This window comes from Diabrotica undecimpunctata, chromosome 1 (assembly GCF_040954645.1).
Source record: "Diabrotica undecimpunctata isolate CICGRU chromosome 1, icDiaUnde3, whole genome shotgun sequence".
Taxonomy (NCBI): Eukaryota; Metazoa; Arthropoda; class Insecta; order Coleoptera; family Chrysomelidae; genus Diabrotica; species Diabrotica undecimpunctata.
Genome location: NC_092803.1, coordinates 111,327,066 through 111,353,869, shown reverse-complemented (window position 1 = coordinate 111,353,869; position 26,804 = coordinate 111,327,066). Strand labels below are relative to the sequence as shown.

General features: G+C 33.4%; 1 protein-coding gene across 3 annotated transcripts in view; it reads left to right on the top strand.

The window, feature by feature from the left end:
- LOC140452435 (uncharacterized) overlaps positions 1 to 26,804 on the top strand; it is a 60,361-nt gene that overhangs the window by 665 nt on the left and 32,892 nt on the right. For all 3 annotated transcript variants that reach the window (XM_072546705.1, XM_072546697.1, XM_072546712.1), the window contains exons 3-9: positions 3,063 to 3,229; positions 4,161 to 4,273; positions 11,919 to 12,070; positions 12,613 to 12,790; positions 14,553 to 14,745; positions 23,682 to 23,890; positions 23,951 to 24,054. In XM_072546705.1, the coding sequence (XP_072402806.1) occupies positions 3,063 to 3,229; positions 4,161 to 4,273; positions 11,919 to 12,070; positions 12,613 to 12,790; positions 14,553 to 14,745; positions 23,682 to 23,890; positions 23,951 to 24,054 (1,116 nt within the window). The remainder of the gene's footprint in view (positions 1 to 3,062; positions 3,230 to 4,160; positions 4,274 to 11,918; positions 12,071 to 12,612; positions 12,791 to 14,552; positions 14,746 to 23,681; positions 23,891 to 23,950; positions 24,055 to 26,804) is intronic.

Here is a 26,804-nt window from a genome sequence, read left to right as displayed (position 1 = left end):
GTTTGAATCTTTTTATCAATTTAAATTCTTGTAATCTACAGACCTGTCATAATTTAGTACTGGATTAATCATTTATTCTCACAGTATATTTTTTGTCATGCATGTTTATCACATTTAGTTGAATATTTCTCCTAAATTTAATAATCCAGAATGTATTACTACATATATAATGATTTATTCTTTTTATTAGGAGGCTATCTTAAGTGAAATGTGAACAACATAATTAACTGTGCCAAATTCCCTTAATGTAGTACATTTGGATCTCAACGCATGTCAGATTATAAAATTATTAATAAATTGACTATAGGATGAATAGATTGTGAAAAGCACTGTTTACATACATATTTAGGAATTCAATAAATTATGTCCATATATATTAAGTTTACATAGGGTTACGAAGCTGTTTTACATTTTACTGTATTGTCAAGTCCCTATAAATCATATAGATCAATCAAGCATTAGATAATTAAACTTCTTCTGACTTAACTTTTGAATAATATTCCATTTTTTTTTCTAGATTTCTTTTGATTTTATAACTTTCTAATTTTTGGAACTCTTGCCTTTTTTTTCATGTTGGCATTCTTCTTATATTGATTTCATCTTTATATAATATATCAATATTTTTCGGTACTTACTCAGTTTTATCTTCTTTCCTTCCTGTTCTTAGTATACATTCTGCTATCATTAGCCTATACTGCGATACTACTTCTTCTTATTTTCTTGTTTCAATGTCTTTGTATTACCTATGTTAATTCTTTTGTATATAGGTACTATATAATCTGTTACACCTAAGCATTTCTTTTTTCTGCTATAAACATGTACTTATCTTCTCTTATTTGTTGGTTCCAATAGATGTTCCCAATCATTTGATCATTCCTTCTATAGAATTCAATCATCCTTAATCCATTTCTGTTTATGGTTTCCTCTCCATATTTTTCCGTAAGTACAGTCCATCCTTTTATTCTGATCTTTGCCCACTCTATCATTCCAATCACAAATTATAATTATTGCTCCTTATTGTATGCTTCATCTAGTTAATTTTTTAATCCGATGTAAAATTCTATTACTTCATCTTCTGGTGTTATAAGAAGATATAAGAAGATGAAAGTGAAATGAGGTGCTTAAAAGCAAAACTCTTTAAGTTCAAAGGTGTAACTTTTCAGAAAAGGGCAAAAACAAACGGTGGTCACTTCATATTAAGATATTTTATTTTCAAAACAGGTAAAATATGTTTAGATGTTTAAGTAAATTATTGTGCGGAAATCTCAGTTTTTAGAGTTTATTTGTTTTGATTTAATTTGTAAGCAATAACAAATAGTCCAGAAGTCATTAAAATATATGTTGTATGACGATTTCATTCATCATCATTATTCTGGGCTTACAACCCTGTGTAGGTCCTATTCTGATGAAGAATTTCTCTTCAGTCAGTCGTCCCTAGCCAAGCACGGATTCTCATATTTCTCAAGTTTTCATTGATGTGTCAAGGGTCCTTGTTCTGGATCTTTCTCTTCTTCTCTGACCAATGGGACTATCAAGGATCGTTTTGCTAGCTGTGTCAGTTTGTTCCATTCGCATTACATGCCCTATCCACCTCAGATGTCCTATCTTAACATATTTTACAATATCTGATTTCCAGTATATTCTATAAAGTTCGAATGTGATTCACCTCTTCATAGATTGGCCTTAGTACTTTTCTCTCGAAACAATATCAAAACATGATGATTTTATTACATTCTTAATGATAAAAAAACATTTTAGACACACAATCCTGATTCTTCTTTAGTTATGCCACGTAAATATTTTTCTTCTTCTGCACGAATTTTATTGTGTCACTCACAAGAAGCAAAAAAAATTGACGTAAAACTTTAAGCATGGATTAGATTGCCAATCAGACCCAAAATGCAGTTCAAGAAGCCTTTTGACATTACACAATTTTTTCTTGTTTAGTAAGGTATTTTTTAGCTATTTTTGAAGGACTAATGCTTCAATCATTTTGGTAATACGTAATAATCTGGTAATACTGCTTGGACGAGAGTCATGTGCTGGGATTTTGTTGGTCTCTTCAATTGAAACTTTTTTGAAGGCTGAAATTTAAACTGCCATTGAGAAATACGTTTAAAATGATCTACTGCCTCTTGTTTCCAATAAAAAATATGTCAATACCTAGTCGTCTATGTCAATACCTAGTCGTCTATGTCAATACCTAGTCATCTATGTCAATACATAGTCATCTTATGGTCGCATGTTTTTGAATTATTTTAATATAGACATCTGTTTTCTCGATAATATCTTGTTTGTTGAACTCATTTTAACATTTTTAGAAGCAAATAGCAGCGATCTGTGTAGCTTAGTTTGGCCGCCGCAGTCATCAGCAAAAAGTCTTACCTACTTAACTTGCGATATATCTAAGCTTTAGTAAGTCTCCTGATCTGGAATTTTGGAACTGGGAAAATTTTTCTAGCAATCGAATGAGAGCATAAGAGTTCCCTTTTCTTCTACTTGGGTAATGCAAAAAACTTTAGCTCTTTTCTTGTGGATAGCCTTTGTAGCTTTAAGATATGGTTTACCTAGCATTGGTTGCTTGGTTATTTTTTTCTAAAAGTTCCAGGCATGTCGAGCATACATCGACTTGAAGTGAACCCAAGCCCAAATTAAACTGCACCAAAATGTGGCGAAAGTAAGAATATTTTACAACTGAAGGGGATTGTTCCATTTTTGGGGATACATTAATATCAATAAAATTACTAATAACTGCAAAACACCTCTTAAGACGTGGTCAGATAACATTTACAAAGAAATCGACTGTATCCTCTGTATTAAAATAAAATTTTGACTGCTGATTGATATCTACCTCTAAATGTAACGCCACCTCACATGAGTCTGGAGCATGTTGTGATCGTTGGAATCTTTGCAGCACACTTTACCTGCGGGGACTTTATCTGTTTTGCTTTCAAGATAACTTTGACTTGATTAAAATATATTGGAATTAATTCATTTTGACGATAAATAGTTCCTAGGATTTTCTGACATAAATATTAGATTTTTTATTTTTAATGTTTCAGAATGAAAATATATTAGCAATTCACGATGAGACTGGCTACAACTTGCTTCAAAAATGTGTAGGAGCCAATAATGTTGAGTTGGTCCGCTGGCTCTTAGCCAGACACAGTGCCGCTGATGTCAATAGGTTTCCTTGCAGCTTGCCTCTTCATATAGCCTGCTTAAAGGGGTAAGGTTTTTGTTGCATATTTAAAAATATAAGAAACTCTAAAGTTTTTGATCAAAGTATGAAATATCTGTTTTCTTTTGAAAGTTTATATGTTACACAACAAAAACCTATTTTCAACCATTCAAGTTTTGGCTTTCTTCTTCAGCTCTCTACTATTTTTTCTTTTGTAGCATGATTTGCTTAAGTTTTAATATTAAGTTTTTTTTTTTCGATATATTCCACGCCTTTTTTATCACTTATTTTTATTTTATTCCTTTGACATAACTTAGCTATTGTAAATTTCATGGTTGAAATGTCTTACTGATTTCTTAAATCCCTAACAATAAATAAATTGCAGCGTTTATATATCCTTCTGATATTTCTACTTTTTTTATTAATTTTCTTCAATTCTATATAGATATAAAAATGGTTCTTTAATAATTTAATTTTTTCTGAATCCCATTAAATTGTTATTCTTTTTTGTAAATTAGTTGACATAAATGACTCTTATACTTTTCCTTTTTTTATATTTGTCCTGATTTTGCATTGCTTTTCTTAATTTGTCATTTCCTTATTGTTTTTCCTTGTCGTCTTTGTCATCTTCTGATTTTTTTAGTTCATTTTTAAATCTTTTTTCTGAATTAGGAGTTTCGGTGTTATTTATTTGTTGCGTTGCAGTTGACCTGTAGTTTAACCTTTCTTGCTAACTATTAAGTAACTTACGTCATGGCCATACGGTGATAGCTCCCATTTCCCAAAACTCTTGATGGTTAGGAGGTTCATTATGCTCTTCTATAGGGTATATTATGATTTCTCTATGTTACTTTATGCTAGTGCTGTTGTGTATCATCATCAGATCGACTAAGTGTAGAAGAGCTGTACTAGAGAGATTACAAATTCGTAATTTATTCGCCTTCATATGTGGATCTGTATTAATGTTTATTGTTTGTAGACATGATGAATGTGTAGAGCTATTGTTAAAGCATGGTGCCAAATCAGATGTGGAGGTTAGAATGTGTTGGCCAGGTCCTCACAGCAGTAACTGTGAAGAAAGAGGAAAATATTGTAAGTATACATTTTTAAGTTGTTAGCAATAAGTTTACCAAATTATCACGGGCATTAATATGTACAGATATATTTAAATGTAATGCTAGTTTCTAAAAGGTTCTTGTGTACACCCATATTGTGTGCCAAGCTTAAGTTCACACTCGAAATATACAATGCGCTCAAGAGTATCTCAAACGTAAAACTCGAAATTTATGAACGGTAATAAAGTTTTTAGACTGATTCACTTTAGCCCTCCGTACATGAAGCAACTACAATCCACCTCCAGTCGCAGTCGACTGATCACTAACGCATTGCTAGCCGGTTACTAACTAGTAGGGCTGTGTGCGGATTCTCATTAAAATACATGAACAGTAACTAATAAGCAACTGATAGGCAACTAAAGTTTATAACTGGTTTCTTTTTAGCTTTAGCTTTACATTGTTGCCGAGAGAAAGTTTATTTTTTTAGATGGTATGGGGAAATATTTCAACGATGTGATTACAAGATTTAAAAGCAGGTTCTGCTTTTAAATATCTTAGATTAAATCAACAGTTTCTTTAATTTTAATTCATAAAAAATAAAAATAAATTCCTTATTTTTATGCTTTGAAAGGCCTGAATGATTTTTTGACGCAATTCGTCTAAATTTGCGGCACGTTAATGCTCATGTCGGTAAATTGGTTGCTTCACATAACCTCATACGAAAAAGTCCAAAGGTGCAAGATCAGGAGATCGAGGTGGCATTTTTATGGTAACTTTGTACTAATAACTCTATCTGGAAATGTAATGTTTAAAAAATCTAACACATCCCGTGCATTGTGAGCTGGACAGCCGTCTTGCTGCAACCAAATTTTATCCATAATAATATCATTTCATCCAAATTACAATTAGTTGCTTCACATATGGTGAATGTGTTTTATGGTACCTTTTGTACTAATAACTCTATCTGGAAACCTAATGTTTAAAAAATCTCCTGTGCATTGTGAGCTGGACAGCCGTACTGCTGCAACCAAATTTCATCCATATTAATAGGTAATGCTCGAACTGCTCGAACTATATGATTTCTCAGCAGATCTAGGTATTTACGACGACACAAAGTGCCCACAATGAAAAAAGGGCCAATTACGTTGTCACTTGAAATACCAGCACAGTCGTTGACGTTTGACGATATTATGTTTTATAAGGAACGCTTATGTGCCTATTTTCTGTAGAGTACCCTGCGGTAACAGATGGATTGTGATGCCAGTTAAAGAAAAACAAAACTCATCTGTAAACAAGATTTTGTTGGTATTTTTGCAATTTGTCGCAATGGTACTTGTTTCTGTTTAACATATTTCGTAAAGGTCTAGTACTAATACCAGTTTCTCTTGAAATTAGGGTGCTGTTACAAGGAAAATTTATTTCAGCTAGACTACATACGCCAGTTTCACACTGTTCCCGTTCTTCATTAATTGCACAAGCTGGTTGATTTTCATCGTCATCAGTATCCGAGTATTTTCTACAATTCTTGACACAACCAGTTGTTTCAAATTTAAAAATAATGTTGTGAATTGTAGATTGTGTTGGACAGGTCGAATGAAAACGAAAATCTACCGATTATATCGTCGGCAATACTTCCAGAATAATGCCATTTAACAATTTGAATTTTATGTTCAGTTGTAATGGTTACTATTTTCTAACTTGAAATATCTAATTTCTTTATTCTGTTTTTTGCGAATAAAACCAAAATTATTGCGAATGAAAAAATAAACGTATATTTGACGTTTCCATTATCAAAACAATCCAGGAGATAGAACAAATCCAGGAATATATCTACCTAGGCCAAATCCTGAGACTTGACAAAGAGAACCAAAGTGCGGAAATTACTAGAAGAGCAAGACTAGCATGGGCAGGATTTGGAAAACTTAGTTGGATACTTAAGAACCGCAAAATACCCCAATACTTGAGGAGCAAAGTGTTCAAACAATGCATCCTTCCTATCATGACGTATGGATGTCAAACCTGGACCCTAACCAAGGCAAACATGAATAAACTAGCGACAACAGAAAGAACAATGGAAAGAGCAATGTTAGGTATACGACTGTCAGATAAAAAGAGGAACGACTGGGTAAGATCCAAAACAAAAGTCGAGGACATAGCAACAAAAATTGCCAAACTTAAATGGTGCTTCGCGGGCCACACTGCTAGACAAAAAACCAACGTTGGAATACTACAATACTGCAAGACCACAGATGAGATGGGTTGATGACATTAAAAGAATAGCCGGAACAAATTGGAAATATGTTGTTCAGGATAGAGACCGATGGAAGGAGTTGGGAGAGGCCTATGTCCAAACATGGACGACAGAAGGCTAAGAGGTTATCAAAACTGAATGTCACTTTGACAAAACTAGAATTCAGTCTAATGGGTGTTAAAAACAAGCTCGTATGTCGGTACTTATTTCATACTATATTAGGTCTCTCTCTGTTAGCAGAATAATCTCATACTGTTTTCGCACTAATTATGCGTGCTATATGCAGTTTTCAGATTACCACAACTGTATACTCTTACATGTGTTTATATTAGTCCAGGAGCTGCTCATGGAAGAGCAGCTCCTGGACTGGTAAAGTAGTTACGTAGTTAGTAGAAATCTAAGGATGAACCCAATACCTCATTTTTTTCTGCTTTTTGCGTCTTCTGTTTTAATAATAAAGGATAATATCTTTATCACTTAAATCACTAGACTTTTTAACGCGATAATAACAATCAATAATATGTAATAAAAGTTTAAAATTTAAACACCGTGTTTAATAAACAAAGCCATAATCGCGAACTGATTCGTTTTTATTAATTTTCTAAACTAAATTTAGTTTAGTTGCTTTATGTGCGGAGAGTCTTAGGCCGTCCACACATGAAGCTACTAAAAAGAAACCAGTTGGTAACTTTAGTTACCAATCAGTTGCTTATTAGTTAGGCCGTCCGCACATGAAGCTACTAAAAAGAAACTAAACTAGTTGATAACTAGAATTACCAACTGTTTACTAAGGCCGTCCGCACATGAAGCTACTTAAAAGAAACTAAACTAGTTGGTAACTAGAATTACCAACTGTTTACTTAACTGTGACTCGCACACTACGCTACTGAAAATTAATAAAAACGAGTCACTTCTTGCCTGTACGAGTAGCTTTGTTATAGGGTGTTTAAATTTTAACGTTTATATATATTATAAAATGTCACTCACCCGAAAAAAATATTAAGATAACACAATCTGTTTGTGTTATACATAATTATGTACGAAAACGGGAAGGAATACCATATAATATATCATTCCAAGCCTTTTGGGTAATATCTTTACGCGAATATTTACTTAACGTATAGTTGTATAGGCAGGGATGTTTTTCCACTTGCACTAATTTTATATTAAACGACTGTTCTACGAATTTCACCATTTTGCGTGTAAACTTTAAAAATATCACATCATCATCATCATCATAAGTGGCTCGACAATCCGTTGTGGATCTTGGCCTGCTCACAAAGAAGTCGCCACTCCTGTCGATTCCTGGCAACTTCCCTCCATCTTCTAACCCCTAGAATCTGTAGGTCTTCTTCCACATCATCAATCCATCTCATTCGTGGTCGTCCTCTGCTTCTTGTGCCCTCTGGTTTTGAAAATGTTAATCTCTTCGTGTATTCGTGATCTGACATCCTAGCAATGTGTCCAGCCCATCTAAGTCTCTGCACTTTAACGAATTTCACAATATCTGGATCGGTGTATAACTGATACAGTTCAAAGTTGTATCTTCGACGCCATAGCCCATTTTCATTTACGGCCCCAAAAATCTTTCTAAGAATTTTTCTCTCAAAAATACCAAGAAGTCTTTTATCATTTTGAGATAAGGTCCACGTTTCAGCCCCATATATCAAAACTGGTCTTATTAAGGTCCTGTATATATTAAGCTTTAGTGCACGTTTTATATTTTTATTTTTTAAATGTCTCTGGAGGCCGTGAACAGTTCTGTTTGCTATTGCTATGCGTCTTTTTATTTCGTCGCTTGTCGTGTTTGTTGCGTTTACTAGCGATCCAAGATATGTAAATTCTTTGACTTGTTCAAAGGTATGGTTGTTAATTTGAATTCTTTGTTGGATATTTCGAGGGTTTTTAGAAACCAACATATATTTGGTTTTTTCCTCGTTTACCACAAGTCCTAATTCACTTGCTGCGTCCGCAAGCCTTGTAAAACACTGCACCATGTCTCTCATACTTCTGCCCACTATAACTATATCGTCAGCGAATGCGAGAATTTGCGTCGATCTATTAAAAATAGTTCCATTCATTCTAATATTTAATTGTCTGATTGCCTTTTCCAAGGCAATATTAAAGAGGGGACACGCCAACGCGTCCCCCTGTCTTAGACCATTATTAATGTCAAAGAACGTAGAGTTTTCTCCTTCAATTCTAACGCATGAGCTTACGTTTTGCATTGTTAGTTGGGACAACTTAACTAACTTAGGTGGGATCCCAAAGTCTATCATTGCATTATATAATGCAGTTCTTTTCACACTGTCATAGGCTGCTTTGAAGTCAATGAAGAGATGGTGTGTTTCTATGTTATATTCTAATGACTTTTCTAGAATCTGCCTATGTGCTTGAATTTGATGTGTAGTTGACTTTCCAGCAGTAAATCCGCATTGATATTGACCAACAATATCCTTTGTAAAATGTTTAAGTCTTTCAGATAATACATTGCCGAAGATCTTATACGCAGATGCTAACAGAGTAATGCCTCTATAGTTCTTACACTCCAGTTGATCCCCCTTTTTATGCAATGGACATATTATTCCCTTCAGCCACTCTTCTGGTACCCATTCATTCTGCCATATAAGTACTATTAGTTTATGGATTGCTGCAAAAAGTTGATCACCACCTTTTTTATACATTTCCGAACAGATGTCATCGATTCCTGGGGCTTTATTGTCTTTGAGTTTTAGGATCGCATCTGACACTTCTCTTCTTGTTGGGTCTTCACTGTGTAGTTGACGTTGTATATTTTGTTCATTTTCTATATTGTACTCTCCTTCAATATCGTTTATATTTAGATGTTCGCTGAAATGTTGTGCCCATCTGTTAAGAACTGAGTTCTTATCATGTAGAATTTCACCGTTAGTGTCTTTACAAATTTTTAATCGTGGTTTAAATTCTCGACGGCTAATATTTAAGGATTTGTAGTATTTCCTCGTTTCATTTTTATCGAATAAACTTTGTATCTCACTGAGAGTGTTCTGTTCGTATTCCCTCTTCTTACGTCGATGGATACGTTTTTCCTCTCTTCTAAGACGTCTATACTCTTCTTTTTTTCTCCGTGTACAACCTGCGTCAATGGTTTTTTGATATGCTGCGTTCTTTCTATTTGTGGCCATTTCGCACTCATGATCAAACCAATGATTTCTTTTTTCTGACTTGGTTTTGCCCAATATTTCAACGGATTTCTGTAACACAATATCTCGTATATTTGCCCATAGTTGGTTAATATCTTCCTCTTCTTCTAAGTTTTTTGTCCTTATTTGGTCTTCTATTTGCTGTCTGTATACATTTGCAATGTCGGGATCTTTTAGTTTATTAATGTCGATTTTTTCTCTCCTTCCCATCTCCTTTTTTAAATTGGATATTCTCTCTTTAAATCGTGTTTTAACTAGATAATGATCACTATCTATGTTTGCTCCTCTAAAAGACCTAACATCTAATAAGTTAGAGCAGTGACTTGCATCGATGATTATATGATCTATTTGGTTAATCGTTTCATTATCAGGAGATTTCCAAGTTCCCTTATGTATATCTTTATGGGGAAATCTTGTCCCAGCTATAACCATGTTCTTAGACATCGCAAAGTTTATGATTCTGAGACCGTTATCATTAGATTCTACGTGTAGGCTCTCTTTTCCGATGGTGGGCGAAAATATATTCTCTCTTCCGACTTTGGCATTAAAGTCTCCTGCTATTATTTTGATGTCATTTTTTGGGCACTGATCGTACTCTCGGTCTAGTGCCTCATAGAACATGTCTTTTTCATTATCCTCTTTTTCTTTCGTTGGAGCATGGATGCTAATAATGCTAATATTAGCGAACTTCCCTTTAAGTCTTATTCGACATATCCTATGATCAATAGCTTTGAAATCGATTACACTATGTTTGACCTTGCTGCTTACAATAAATCCGGTACCAAATTCGTGTCGGGTAGGATGTCCACTGTAGTAAATATTGCAGTTATTTTTTTCCAGGATGCCTGAACTAATCCACCTCATTTCCTGTAAAGCAATGATATCTGCTTTGGCATTATTCATTTCTTGTATGAGCAGAGCAGTGGCTCCAGGCTGATAAACGCTTCTTACGTTCCAGGTGCAAATCTTTAAATCATTATCCTTATTTCGTTTGCGAGTTCGTCGTAGGTTAGACAGTCCGGTTTCCTTCTTTGTAGCTCTCATAACAAAAGGTTTTTTACAGGGTTGGGTAGTTAACCCAACGCCAAACCCCCTTTTCGGAGGGCCATTTCACCCGCTCTCGTCAGTTCCCGACCCAACTTTCCACCCGGGTTGGATACCGGATCTCCAGTTGGGTTGCTCGGTTTACAGGGGATACCAGCATGAAGGTGAGAGTCGGATTTGAGTAGAAGAGGCTAATTGGAGTAAACTGGATTCAACTCCATGTTTTCGCATTCTACCCCTTTATCCCCCTTAAAAATATCACAGCAAACTAGAAACTAGTCCCCAAGCGACCTGCACGTCCAGTCTGCTGTCGACTAATCACTGATGCATTAGAGACCGGTTACTAACTAGTAGCGCTGTGTGCGGATACTCATTAAAATACATGGACAGTAACTAATAAGCAACGGATTGGCAACTAAAGTTACCAACTGGTTTCTTTTTAGTAGCTTCATGTGCGGACGGCCTTAGTGTGACTAGTTTGTAACTGAAATCCAGTTTTTAAAGAATTGACGCAAAACAACAGCTTCATCTTGATAACCAGCAGCTTATTAAAAACGAGCTGATGTATTTTAATTACATTAATACTCATCAGTGCACACGGTGGTCTCAATATATATTTTGCTTTGTTGAAATAAACACTTTGTTTATTTCCAAAAGAGACTGTTCCTTTTTTATTTTGCTGCTAAATTTCTGACAAAACAGTTTTGAATTATTTTTTGATGCAGAAACTTTTTGTGTCAATTTTTTGTATTTTTTATTGGTTTATTGTGGATGAGATGACTCCTTATACCTGCACGCAACTTGGAAATGTCTGGTTAAAAAACACAACACGAAAATAAAAAAATTACTGCCCGCAAACTGTACAGTAGGTGCCAGCACTGTACATCATTTTGACAAATCCACCAGTCACTCTATGTGTCTATTCTCTTCGCCTGAGAAAAGATGATACAAATAACTTCATGTAAGCACTTAAACGACAAAAACCTAATTGTAGCAATTGATACCGAGAGGAACAAAGAAACTTTACTAATATAATGATTATATAATTTAAAGCGAATTGTATTCACTTCTCAGGTTAGATAAATTTGAAGGTAGGTCTACGTTTAGGAGTAGATAGAGTAGGTAACATACATCGATTGATAAAAATCTATAAATATATATCTGATTGTTAGAGTAGATGTATAAATGAATTGATATCATTGTAGCAACTGCAGTCCAGCATGAAGAGACCTGTATAGAAAGAGATAGCCGGGAGCGGGCGCCCAATAATAAACTGCAGTCAGCTTTATATTATGCATTGGATGGTGATCAGGTTAACATATTAACGATGTTGTCGCAGAGAGGAGAGGACCCATGGGTAAATTTTCTTCTCTCATTTAATAGTTTCTTATACTTGGTTCCCTTACCCTAGTTTTAACTATCTAATAAATTTAGTAATGATTTTTTTGCTACATTGTTTAAATTTTAACCGATTGAAAGTGGCTGGAAATTACTATACGACCAATCACACGTGCTCATAGCCAATATTAATTGTAACTTAAAACAAAAAAATAATCACATCCAGCTTAGTAACACAATAAAACTGAAAGCGGAGGTTTAAATGTTTATTTTCGAAATTTTATACTGGCTTATAGATTAGTATTTACAAATGATATAGAATAGATGAATACTCATATTGATGATTATTCTTCTTTTGTCAATGAAAGACATCTACAACACAAATTTTATTTGAGCTATTAATAGTAAGATGTAGAAATTTTTGTGTTATATCGTTGATTGAATATCCTAATTCATATTAATGTAGCAAAATGTTGAGCAGAATTCATATATGGCTCAAAAGCTACCTGATCCAGACTACAAAAACTGAAACGACTGCACTCTTATTTATTACTTTTTTAGAATGGTATATTCCGTGCAAGAAAACCTTTACTACACTCTGCCTGCGAGAGAGGAGCATGGAAGTGTACAGAATACTTGATACGAGAACGTTCAGATGAGATACACCTCCTCAAAGATGAATATTATCCTATCCACTACGCGGTTTTGCATGACAGCAAATTTCTTGAACTCTTAATAGGTAAGTTTTTCATAGCTAGTCTTTTTTATTTACCAATTACTACACTTTAGTTAAAATAAAACTTGCAGCATATCAAAATAGGGAAGGTATAATTTTTTGGAAACGCACATGACTACTTTCCGCAGCGAAAGGGTAGATAAATAGTAGAAAACATAAAAATGACAAAAAAATAGTTTCAAAATCTATCGAAAAAAAAAAAAATAGGTATCTATTTTATGTACAGTTTAAAAAATAGAATTATGTGACTAACGTAACGGGTTTTCCATTATTATTAAAAAAGTTATTTTTAGTACAGATTAATTGTCTATTGAAAAATTAAATCTTTTTTACATTTGAAATTCTGAGGTCTATTTTTAAGGAACCATACCCTTGAGTAAGTTTAATGATTAATGTTTCCTCTCAAATTTATTTCAATATTTCATAAAAATGTCTGAAGCTACGGCGACTAAAAGATTTTATTGTCTCTTGTATATTGCAATCACGGCTGCCCACAATTATCCTGTACATGCTGTTCAAAACCTACAAAACCACCTTAATATACTACAGCAGTGGTTCAATAAGTGGAGAATCAAAGTTAATAACACTAAATCAACACAAAGTACATTTACCACAAAACACTGCAATGTCCCACAAACTATCATCAATAGTAACTTTATGAATTAAATTGGTGGTAAAATATCTTGAAACTGCACCTGGATCAAAAACTAACTCGGAGAGACCATATCGTAGCTATGAGACTACAACTACCTCTTAAAACTACTTAAATGAACTGATTAATCAGAACACAATCACAGTTATCAATTTAAAGTAAAATAATCGTATACAAAGCGATCCTGAAGCCTATCTTGACATATAGTTTGGAACTATGGGGCTGTGCAAAGCCATCAAACACAAAAACACTACAAAACACCTCGCTTTATGATCAATGCACCATGGTACGTTTCAAATCACACCATATATGAAGATCTCAAAATTCAATCCATCAAAGATGTAATTCGGTCAAGAACTATAAAGCACAATAACCAGAGAGAAGACCATACAAACCAACTTTTCAGAAGACTGCCCAATCAACAAGTAATGGAAAGAAGACAAGAAAAACTGGCCAGAAGATGTAATTAGATAAATACTGGTGAGCTGCCACCGGGCCGCTCCCTCTCTAGGTATCAGCATCAATAAATTTGCTTATTACTACATGGTTTGTAGAGTAGATGGTAAATATGCAATTGTTAAAATAAAAAATAATTCTACACCAATATCTAATATGTAAAGTTAGATTGTATTGAAATATTTGAAAGTCCCTAATATAATCAAACAATTTTTGGATATCCGTGTTTTCTTCGAATACGGAGATGTGTATTACTTGTTCTCTTCTTTTTTATTTTTTGGCTCTAGGTTGTTTATATTTAGTTACTTTTTATTGTCTATTTGGGGTGTTCTTTCAAATTTGCCTCTTTGCGAAAATTATTAGTTTAAAAAATGATTTTAGGTCGCTATTTATATATACACCATTTTCTTCGGAGGCGGGATTAGTCAGTACATTTTTATCCAGTTTATCTACATTTTCTTTACCTTCAGTTTCGGTATGAGAGGGTACCCATATAAGGTAACAAAGTTGTTTTTAGTTTCAATAATTTTTGAGCTCTTTCTTGATAAGAAGTAGACGAGTATTGTCGCAATACAATTGTTTTAGTGAAATCATTTCAAACTTTTGTAAACTTTACTAAAATATACATTTGTACTGACTTGTTTTAAACCATTTTAGATCATGGAGCAGACACCACTGTTCGTACTTGCACTCAGCAGATGACATTGTTGCATGTAGTACTGCTGGTGGCGCATAAGTCAGCTGAAGATACTATAGCGACAATTAGATTATTACTCGATCATGGATGCAAAGAATTAATTAACACACCTGATAGTCTGGGAAATACTCCACTACATGCTCTTATAGTAAGGTTGGTAAAATTTATAAATTGATACGATTAATATTTATATAAGAATTAAAACTGTAAGTTGTAAATGTACAACGTATCGTCTGTGGTATTTCAGCATTACTGACCATTAGCTGTGATACAATACAATTGTTGTTTGTAATGGTCATCTTAGCAGTAAATGTATCAACGTGATCACTTTTCTCATAGTCTTTAGTAAAGTGCAGCTTCGGCTCGTCACCAAGTAAATGGGGAGGACAGTTTTAAAATTAAAACAGCTTACTTTAGAGAGTTTTGTTCATCACCTTCATTCTTCCGCTGTTTTATTCTTGAAAAATAACTTTTGACGCCAGTCGTAGGAAGCGTATACAATTTTTTGAATAATGTTACGTTTTGCTGTGAGTTCAGGAATTAAGTGAAGTAAACGTAGTTTAACCAATTTTATCTAACTCACTCAACAAAAAAACCTCACTAAATAATACCCATATTATGGGTATCACTTACAAAAACGCTTGTCTAATTATTGTCTATTCAAAGGAGCCGAGCAGTTTATATTAACGAACATCTGTTCTAGAGTTTCAACGAAGGTACGAATGCCGAATCAGCACTTTAACACGAGATTCCAGAAAAATACAGATAAAGAGTTCGAGAACTTTGCTGCCAAAGTAGTTAATTCGACTTCTCACAATTAGAGCGTTATGACTCATAACAGCCACCTAAAGTTACAAGCCGTGAAGTAAAAAAGGTAACGTCGCAACATATGATTAAAGTAGTCCTATGAAGGAGAAATGGTGGTCCGTTTCGCTCTTTTTCACATTGCACAAATGACAGAAATTTTAATTAAATTTAATAAAAGGAAAATATGAAATAAATAAGTTAAACATGTTAATAATAATATTTATTTTCCATACAAAGGTTAGAAATGTATAGGAATAGTAAACATTTATAATTTTTAAAATCTAGAGTTTTAATTAATTGTAGGTATTATCTAAGAGATTAACAGAAAATACGGATATGTACTCAGTATACAAGCCATAAAAAAACGCATAGAGGAGAGTCATAAATCAATCATTATGAATTACAATATTTTTGTAAAGTATAAAAAAAAACACTTTTAATTTATGTCTCATTAACTTTATTGATATTACAGTAACAAACTGAGAGGTTACATTAACACTGTAATCACTGTCACTGAAAATTGTACAATTTTATGGACAAAGCTAACAAAAAAGTAGAATAATATAAAATAACAAAACAAAACAATCTTAAATTATAGTAAAATTATTGTACACCTTACATAATTTGTACAGGCAACCATAAAATAAAAAACAAATTGTAGCTACTGTGTGAGACACTCAAATGTAAATGTACACAATACTAATAATTATATGGTCTTTCAGAGATTTAGGTTTTGTCATTTTACAGAACTTGGTGAAAGATGTTGCGGATTTAATTTGTCGCGGTAGGTGATTATATAGTTTTTTTGCACTATATAGAATATAATTCTTTACTTACTCAGAGGACAAGATAGGTAAATAAACATCATAACCAGAACTTCTAATGGAGTAGCCATGATCAGGTGTTTCAGGAAAATTTTTTAGATGGTTGTGAATCAAACAAAGTTTCTAAAATATATAAAGAGGGAAGCATCACAACTCCGTGATTTTTTAAAGTAGCAATGATGTATGTTTTTGAGACCAAATAGATAACGAATTGCTCTTTTTTGTAAATTAAAAATAGTATCAAATTTGGCTGCTTTACTAAAACCCCAAAAAGGAAGCTTATATCGAAGATGAGACTCGAACAATGAGAAATATGCCATTTTTGCAGATGATTGACACTGAGCTGAGGCTGAGGCTAGTTTCTTACTTCAGGAATTAGTATGCAAGGACCATTTACAATTACTATCGCTAAGAATACCTAGTAAATATTACAGAATTAACGATATTGATTTGGCTGTCATTTAAAAAAAGGGACTGAGTGGCTCCTTAGCTACTATCTTATCCACGTTAAAGTAAGGTAAGAGTTGGAGTCAGACCAAACCTATATAAACAAATTTTCGCCTATAGGTATATACAGTAACTTTTAAATTTTTAGAAATTTTAACACTACTATCTTTAGACCAATATCATATGAGTCACTACATTCTTGAATGTTTAAAAAATAAAAATATACACTTTCATTCGTCACTTTTTGATTCCACTCATTTAAAGTAATCTTCATGCTGCATTTGTTAATAAAGTTATCAAACGAGTCTATTAAATCTTGTTTGAGAAAGTCTTTTTCCAGTTGTTGTAATTTGTGGTTCTCTTTATCAAAGTAATGTCGTCTTTCACATGGATCACTTCTGTCTATAGGTTTAGGAATAGACATATATGCCGGAAGATTGGGGAAAATCCTAGGAATAGCATTTAATTCTAATTTTGGATATTTTAGTTTTTCAGACACAAAACTCTTTGTCTTTCCATGTATGATGAAGTACCATATCTTCAGAATGAAAATGCTTAGCACATAGAACAGAAGATTTTGTTGGGGTATAATTGTCTCCTTTGATAGCTTTTAATCACTTATTACATAATTGTTTATCTTTTGGGAAAGAATATGTGCTTACAGGCCCTTCCAACTTCAGAATGCTTGTGTAATTACTTTTGCATCGAGGTACACAACAATGTCTTGGCATCTGTAAATGAAAAGAACAAGATATTTAAGCTTTTGTTGCATTTCAACTATTACGATATTAACCGGAGAATAAACCTACAGTTGTCGCAAAAACTGCGATTTCATTGCCCAAATGGTTAATATAACAAAAGAACTAAAAATTACCTAATAAATACTGAGAATAATGAAATTCCACACCTAACCTAACAACGTTTATACTTACATTTGAGTTTATTTCAACCTGTAGTATAATATCAATAACTAGTCGAATGAACAACTAACTTAAATAACTGACTAGACACATAAAAGCACTTAATATTAATTAAAAAAATAGAATATACAAATAGTTATCGATTCATTGTAATCAGCTGTTTACATTCAAACAGGACTATCCTTAGATGTTGCCAAATTTCTACTTCATGGCTTGTAACTTTAGGTGGCTGTGCTCATAACAATAATTTTAAAACTTAAAACTTTCGAAAAAACTAATACGCGAATTATTATTAATTGGAAGCTGTAAATACGCAGTTGCATCTAGACCATTCTATATATCATATATCATATAATAATAATTTATCATATATAATAAATATCATATATAATAAATATCATATATAATAAATATTTATCATATATAAAATTTATCTACTTGTGTGACGTCCATGTTGCGTTTTTAAAATTATTTTTATAAATAGATTAAATATCGACATCCTCTCACATGTATAGGACAGCAAAACATAGCAAATAATCATAAAATGTATATCTCTGGTAATAACCAGAACCATTACAGACATGATATACTAGAGTTCTTTTCAGTGCCTCCTTTCAGTCACAGTTTTTCGATTTCTTTCTAACGCATTAAGTTGGATGTGACGGAAAAAGCGGTAGTTTTTACCGCCCGTGATTAAACACAAAAATATTGTAGCGTTAGATACCTAAGCGGTCTATTCCTAACCTACGTTTGATTCGTTGATATTTAAAAGGCGCGCTTTCTAAAGCCAATCAATTGCACGAATTACGAATATTTGACGTAAAACTTCATTCATGTTGGCCATCCTTTCGAAGTGTAAAAGACTGAAGTTAAAAGTAATCGTTTTCGTTCAGATCAGTATTTGACATTATTTCACAGTCCTAGGCATTATTTTGTGGTTTGGATTATTTATTTTTTCATTAAAATATTTTAGAAATGCCAATGTATACGGAAAGGTGACAAGTACTGACACTCAAATTACTTAACTATTTTTGATTAGAAAAAGAAGCTCGACAAACTTTATTGCCAATTTCTGCTGTTCGTGAAGTAAGTTTAAAATTACGCTGAAAATAAAATTGTTTTACCTACTGTTCAGCGTGTTGCTTTAGTTAAGGCTTTAGGAATTTCTTTGCTAAATATAAGACAATTGGCAAATAAAGGTATCCAAAAAGATTCTGATTATTCTATCTAATGTAATCGAATCAATTATCGAAACGAATCGTATATCGAATCTACTCGATTATCTAATCAAATAGAATCGATTATCGAATCGATTATCAAATATCTGAACAAGAAACCAATAAATTCTGTATACAGCGAGGAGTACGACAAGGAGACACAGTCTCTCCAAAGCTATTCACGACGCTTTTAGAACATACTTGTAAAAAGGCACATCTGAACGAGCATGATATCAACATAAATGGAGAGAAGCTCAATCATTTGAGATTTGCAGATGACATCGTCCTTATAGGTGATCGTATGGATGTTGCAATAATAATGTTTGAAAAATTATATCACGTTTCCTTGGAGGTCGGACTAAAGATTAATATGAACAAGACACAAATAATGACTAATTTGGTGCTAAATCGAAATATTGCTGTTGATGGAAGGGATATTGTGCAGACTACATCGTATAAGTATCTAGGACATGAAATCCGATTGGGCAGAGATAACCAGACATGTGAGCTCCCACGTCGCGTAGGATTAGCCTGGGCAGCGTTTGGTAAATTAAACTATGAATTTAAATCGGATCTACCCATATGCCTCAAAAGGAAAATCTTTGACCAATGTGTATTACCTGTACTCACTTATGGAGCGAAAACATTAACACTCACCAAAAAGGTAGCTAATAGATTCTCGCGATTCTTCTATAAGACTCGCGTGACTCACATGGCTATGGACCGCCAGATGTTGGGTGTCTCTCTGAGAGACCGAATCCCAAACGAAGAATTACGTCGTAGAACAAAAACAATACACACTATCGAAAAAATCGCGTCGTTAAAATCTAATTGGGCAGGATACGTCGCCAGATTATCAGACAACCGATGGACAAAACGTATTTTAGAGTGGAGACCAAGGCAAGAAGCAATACGAAGCAGAGGACGCCCACCAACTAGATGGACTGACGACCTGAAGCAAATTAGCAATAACTGGATGCAAGCCGCACAAGACAGAGACATATGGAAAGAGCCGAGGGAGACCTATGTCCAGCAGTGGACACATACAGCTTGATGATAATGATCAAATAGAGTCGATTATCGAATTGAATGGATTATTGAATCGAATATCGAAACGAATCGATTATCGAATCTAATCAAAATAATTACCAAATCGAATCGATTAGCTAGTCGAATCAATTATCGAATTAATTATAGAATCTAATCAAATCGATTACCTAATCTAATCGATTATCGAATCAAATCGAATCGATTATTGAATGGAGTCGATTATCGAATTGAATTGATTATCGAATCGAATGGAAATCAAATAAAATAGAATGGAATAAAATAAATTAAAGTAAATTAAAACCATCGCTCCTAGAAAAAAATATATGCTTCCTCTCCTCGGTTACTTGCGGAGTGCCACATTCCGTTTTTTTTTTTTGTTTCAGATAATGTATCATTATATTAGTTTTATATTAGTTACCTAAAAAAAATTTTTGAAAACAATTTTTTTGTATTTACAAAAAATGACGGCAAATTATTTGATTGTATAAGTAGAAAACGAACTAACTATGATTGTATTATATTCGATTATAAAAAACAACAATAAATTGATCGTTTTATTGTCATTTTTAAATGTTTACGTATTTATCAATTCAATAAACAATATTGTGTACTATTTAATCCACCTTGCAATAAAAGTACTAGTTTAAACCATAAGCTTTTCACCTGTGGCTAAGTACGATCCTGGCATTTTTCAGATTCATCAATAACTACATGAAATAATTCTCGAAACATCCAATACATTATATGGCGTCATAGCTAATGACGCACTGATAGAAGGCTCAGAAGAACCATAGTAATTCTTTATTCCATATATCAGACGAGTATTGCTTCTTCAAATAAAAAGTACACACGAAAATCTTAATGAAGTCTTATGCTCCTATGTCAGCCAAAAATTACAATAAAATCAAACGTTTCTATGAAGACATAAAAACATACTAAAGAAGTCCAAATAAGCTAAAAATATAATACTTAACGCCAAGATCGGAAAAGGCAAATTATTCGTAATGATTAAATCATTCAATTTTGCAAGAACATGACAATAGTAAAGTTGAATACGTTGTTCAAGATTTCAAAACGAAGATTCTACACCTAGACATCGCCACAGCGTATTGAAATCAAATCGTACGAAACCAAATATACTTCTTGATAAATACTGAATATATAAATAGTATTAAGTCAATAAAGGCATCATCATACAGCCTTCTGCTTCCAGAGTTGAACCTAAGCCTCCCCTAATTTCTTCTAGTTTTATCGGCGTTGAGCTTCCTGTAGCCAATTCCCAGCGATTCTTTTGACGTCTGTCCATCGTGTAGGGGATCTACCTCTGCTTCTTCTATTTGCTTATGGTTTCCACACTGTAGTTTTTTAGGTCCACTTCCCGTCATTCATTGTGGCCACATGGCCCGTCCAATTCCACTTGTCATGCTATGTGGTCTATGACATATGTGACGCTTGTCCTTCATTTTTTCTCGTTTCTAACCATCGTCTTTGAGAGCCAATCCAAGACCTTTTCCTTCTTCTTTGGGCGACTCTGAGTTTGGTTGCTGGACCTGGGTTAAGGAAAGTATTTCGGCGCCGTAAGTCATGACTGGAAGTACGCATTGATCGAACATCTTTTTTAAATAGTTTGGGGCAAGTTCAGCGCTTTGCGGTCGTTGCAGCCGACTTTTGGATTTTCACTCGGTGTCACATTTGTCATGTATGATGTCTATCCACAAACAATGCTCTGACGACCAAGTATCAGCAGCATAACTGTAATAACCGGCCAATACGTCACAAGCGCGGCAAGTTTTAAAATCACGCCAAGCAACCTCTAAAATAAAATGAAAATATAATTTTCTCAAAATAAAGGTAAACCACGGGAATATGTTACGTCAAATCACTCCTTTAACTCCAATGTAGCTAAAGAATATTAAAAAAAACGGAATCATGGACTAATAGATGTAAATCACTAAAAATTCATTCAAAGAAAATAAAATCTGGTTGTAGAAATTAATAAAAGCTAATAAATATTGATTCAAGTGAAAACTACCCACCCAGATAAACCCTATTAGCGTTACCACTAGGAAACGTGTGGATGAAGACTCAAAAGAGATCCGTGCAGCATACTGGCTGCACGACTGGCGAATTAGGCTGGGGAAGAACGGTACTCAACTAGGAATGTACTACCACTGATGGTGATGATGATAAAATAGTGAATACATCTTAAGACTAGTACAGTGTAGTACTATAGAAGTACTACACAGAAGCGTAAGTTTAGGTTGGGCTGCATTCGGAAAAATGAGAGCCGTGTTAACAAATGTACCAATCCATTTAAAAATGATAATTTTCAACCAATGTGTTATACTAGTTCTCACATACGGAGCAGAAACCCTAACTATCACAAAAACATCAGCGGAAAAATTGAGAACGGCCAGCGCAAAATTGATGAGAAACGAGGAATTTCGTAGACGAATCGGAATGGAAGACATTATCAAACGTATTACAAGGCAAACATTGAGATGGCGGGACGTGTTGCAAGAATGAAAGAAGACGGGTAGACAAGTGAAGCCGCCCAACACGATGAACTGACGACCTCAAAATAATTGCGACCAATTGGATAGCAGAGGTGCAGAACGGAAATAGGTGGAAATATCTAGAGGGGACTTATGTTAAATAATGGACAAATCAGGGTAAATTGGTGATGATGATCAGATACACCAACTAGACATTAAATCTACATTAACATTAAAGCATTTAAGAATCCATAACCAAAAAGATCTTAAAATTCATTGATACCTGAAAACAATATAAAAACAACATTAAAAAGGTAGCCTGAACCTTATCATTTCTCAATAGATAGTAATACCGATCGACGAGAAACACATTGACACTGTGAAAGACTTCAACAACAGCATCTACAAAACTAGGATAATATCGTATGATTGGCTCATCTCCACGTAACCATCTTTTCCCTGATTCCACAGCCACATTCTTTGGAAATCTAGTGTAGAATTTGTCCCCAAGAATTTGTCCAACTATAAACTTCTTTTTCATTTCTTTTAACATCGGTGTTTTGTGTAAAACTTATTGAGGTCGTTGGTTAAATGTTATCTGTACAAAGAAAAACACTCGTTTGGATATGGTGTATTAATTGTAGCACGGGTAGTAGAAGAGTAGCTTCTAAGCGTCACGACGAAAGGGATGTATACGTCCTGGTCAAGTTGGAGATGTTTACATCGCTATTTCTCATTTCGATCTTTTTTTTTTCTTGGTATGGGATAGGCACAAACTCTCTGACCACTCTTCTTAGGTAGTCTGTAGGTCAATGGGGCAAGTGCACCAATATAAATCAACGCTATTGTATTGCGTTTTTGAAAGGCGATAATTGAAATAAATTGTTCACAGAAATTTGATATTTTGTATCGTTTTCTGTGCTTTAGGGGTTGTTAACAAATAACTTAAAGATAAGTGAATTTCTTTGAACTTAAAAACAGATTACCATGTGTTAGCCAGTTTGCCAATGAGAATTTACTGAATAGAAGAAAAATAATATACTGTAATCTTTTAAAGTAAATAAGTAGTTAAAATATATCAATAAACAAGATCATATTATAATACAGTAATCAAAATATTGAATGAAAAATATGTAAATAAAAACTAAATACTTTTCCCCCAAACAATCGTTCCCTTTATTTTTTGATTATAAATACGAAAGTATAGAACAGTACTTTTTTAATTAGCATTTTTAAAAAACTTGATTTTTCTACTACGTATTCTTTACTACAGATAAAATTACCGAAATTGTATCAATATAGTCATTAGAATGTATTATTTTATTGCAGATACGCTTTAGAAGAAGCCCAATATGGTTATGACAAATGGAACAAATGGAATAAATGGGACATCCTTCATCTGGTAAGATACTTAATACAGAACGGCGCTAGACAATCGATAAACCACGCCGGAAATTCTGCAGTGGCTTGCGTTTTAAGACATGTTCGCGATTGGGATGTTTGTTATGAATTGCTCAATATGTTACTCAATGAAGATGGTAAGAAAGAACAATAATCTAAGAATATTTCAGTTCGTCAATGTATTTGAAATATTTTAGGTGATCCCAATATGGTCGGCCGAGATGGATCTGTACCTCTGATGGTCTGCTTGGTACCTCTTATAAATAAAGATCCTCTACACCATTTTACCCATAGTATGAAGGTGAGTGTTGATTTAACAGTTGTTTGCAAATTCATACGAAAAAACTAGAAAGAGAAAGAAAAAAGTCAGCTAGAATTTAATGTAACCGGGCTTGCAGGTTGTGTGGACACCACACCAAATTTCACGTTTCGGCTTCAAATGCTACACACATTGTCTAAGATAATGTGGCAACGAATTATTCTCAGTTATCGGAAGACGGTCACAACGGTTGACGTACCGTAATTGATAATATCTGCTATAATTGCGGATAAAATTTCAAGAAGAAATATTCAGATCGCTGCTCTTAAATCCGTAAAACAATGTGTCATTGAATTATAATTATTTCAAAAAGAGGAAACAATTGCAAATTTGCAAAAAAAATATACGAATTTTTAATAATAAGGCTACCTATTGTAAAAGTATAAAGTTTTTTTTTTGCGATTTTCTTGATGGAGGAACAATGAGAGAATAATAATATTAAGGATGTAACTATTCAAAATTTTTGTGTTAAAAAATATTAATTAAATAATGGTACTACACAGTTTAATTTTTGAAAAAAAGGGACGATCGTTTGTGAATAAATAAGTAGTGTTAAAACCAACTTGTCAAAAATCCCGTACGCATTTTTCTTCGGAATTTTATTTCAAGGATATATAGTTGGACTTATGCTGAATGTCTTTAAAATATTAAGATATATTCCGGATATGTCCTTATGTTCAAGAAGTAAAAAATGGAATTTCAAAGAAAAAATTGTGGAGATATACAATAAAATCTTTTCCACAAGGCTGGAAGTTTCTATGCTTATTTTGAGCCTGTAACAAAAAAATATATTTTTTGAAAATTCTGTAGTGGTCTTAACCTTCAAGAACGAGAATATTGTATTTTTTTACTATTTTTGTTGGGAATAAATCACAATTTTACTTAAAAATTAAGTTTTTTTTTTCAATTTTGCTGCTGGTGATATGATATTGTAGAGAAGCTGTACACATCGAACATAACATGATACTGTTTAGCATACAATGAAGATTTTTTGAATAATTTTTTTGTCAATTAGGGATCAATGACATTTACTTGAATTTTCATACTGCAGAAAATGGTACACCACAAGGCTTAATACTAAGTCCTACCCTATTCTTAATCGCCATGATAGACACTAAATATAACTTACCTAAACCCCTCAAAGCTCGACTCTACGCAGATGATTTACTCATATAAATTTAAGGAGCATAAAAAGACTCAATTAGCAGAATAATGCACATGTTTCTTCGCAGACGCTGATACAAGATTCGAATTCTCCGTCCCAAAGATAACTGGTATGCTTTTATCGAAAAACTCACTTATCACATAACTCCTATATCTTTCTAATAACATCCTTTGGCTATTTGCCACAATAACTGAGTCATCAGCATATATCAATTCAGATATCAATATTTGTCGTAATTTTCTCACTGTAACTCTTACGTGTTTGGCACTTCTTTGTGCTTATTTGACTATTTTATCTACTATTGTAACAAACAAGAAAGGTCTTAGTACCACTGCTTGTGTAACACCCGTTTCCGTAACAAATTCTTTGGATTTTTGGTTGTTCACTCTGATTACATTTCTTGCACAGCTATATATACTTTTGAGAGCTAGGAGTTTCTCTCTATTCAATAGTCAAAGGATTTTTCGAGATCTACAAAACCGAAGTATACTTTATCATTGTAATGGAGTGCTTTCTCGCTAGCTGTCTTACTGTGAATAATAAATTTATTGTACTCCTTCCTGGTTTGAAGCTGCATTGATGATCATATAATGTTTTTACAACAATATTTCGTAATCTTTTACCCAGAATTATCTCGTATATTTTGTATACTACACTTAGAATACATATGCCTCTGTAGTTCCTATATTGGGAAGATGTTCGCAAGTGTTAACTCTTTACGAATACAGTTGTTTTTCCAGGCTAAATTTATAATTTTATGCTGTCGTGTTAGTCCGTCTTCTGGCATAAATTGTATCATTTCTTGTTTAATATTATCTGAGCCTATTGCTTTCCCCTTCTTTAATCTGCTTATAGACTCTATGTATTCTTCTAATGTTATTTCATCTCTTGAACCTTTTTTAATATTTGTGGTAGTCTCAGGATTGGTTTGCTTTCCCTCTTCAATACATTTGTCTGCATTTAGCACTCCTTTAAAATGTTAGTATTCCATTATATGCTCTTCTGTGACTAGTAGCTTTCTGGTTTCATCTTGAACAAATCTTGTGGTATCTTCTTTACCTTTTCTTAAATTTTGAGTGTTCTGTATAGTAGCTGACCATTTTCTCTGCTGTCGCTCTCCATTTTATGTACAAACTGTTCTCTCTTTTGTGTCAGCATTTTTTATTGTCTCGTTAATTACTCTTTAACTACTTTGTTTTTTATACTTCTTATAATTATCATTATTTCTTTGTCCCAGATATGTTTTCCAGAGTTTTCTTTATTTGTACTTCCATTTTTAGGTGATTATTTTACCATGCTGTGTATTTTTTATTATCAACAACTGTTCCACAAGTGACTCTAGCTACTTGGTACACTGTTTTTTGAACAGTTCCCGTATACTTTCGATATCTTTATATGCATTCCAATTTATGCTCTCTGCCTTCACTGAAAGTCTATCTTGGTTTTCTTCTAACATTCAAATTCAACAAATTGTACGCTTTTACACTAGGAACTAGCTATTGTATCTATTTTCTGTTTGTAAGTATCCCAAAGGAGTGTTGTCTGTTATCTTAGGTTTTACTTCTAC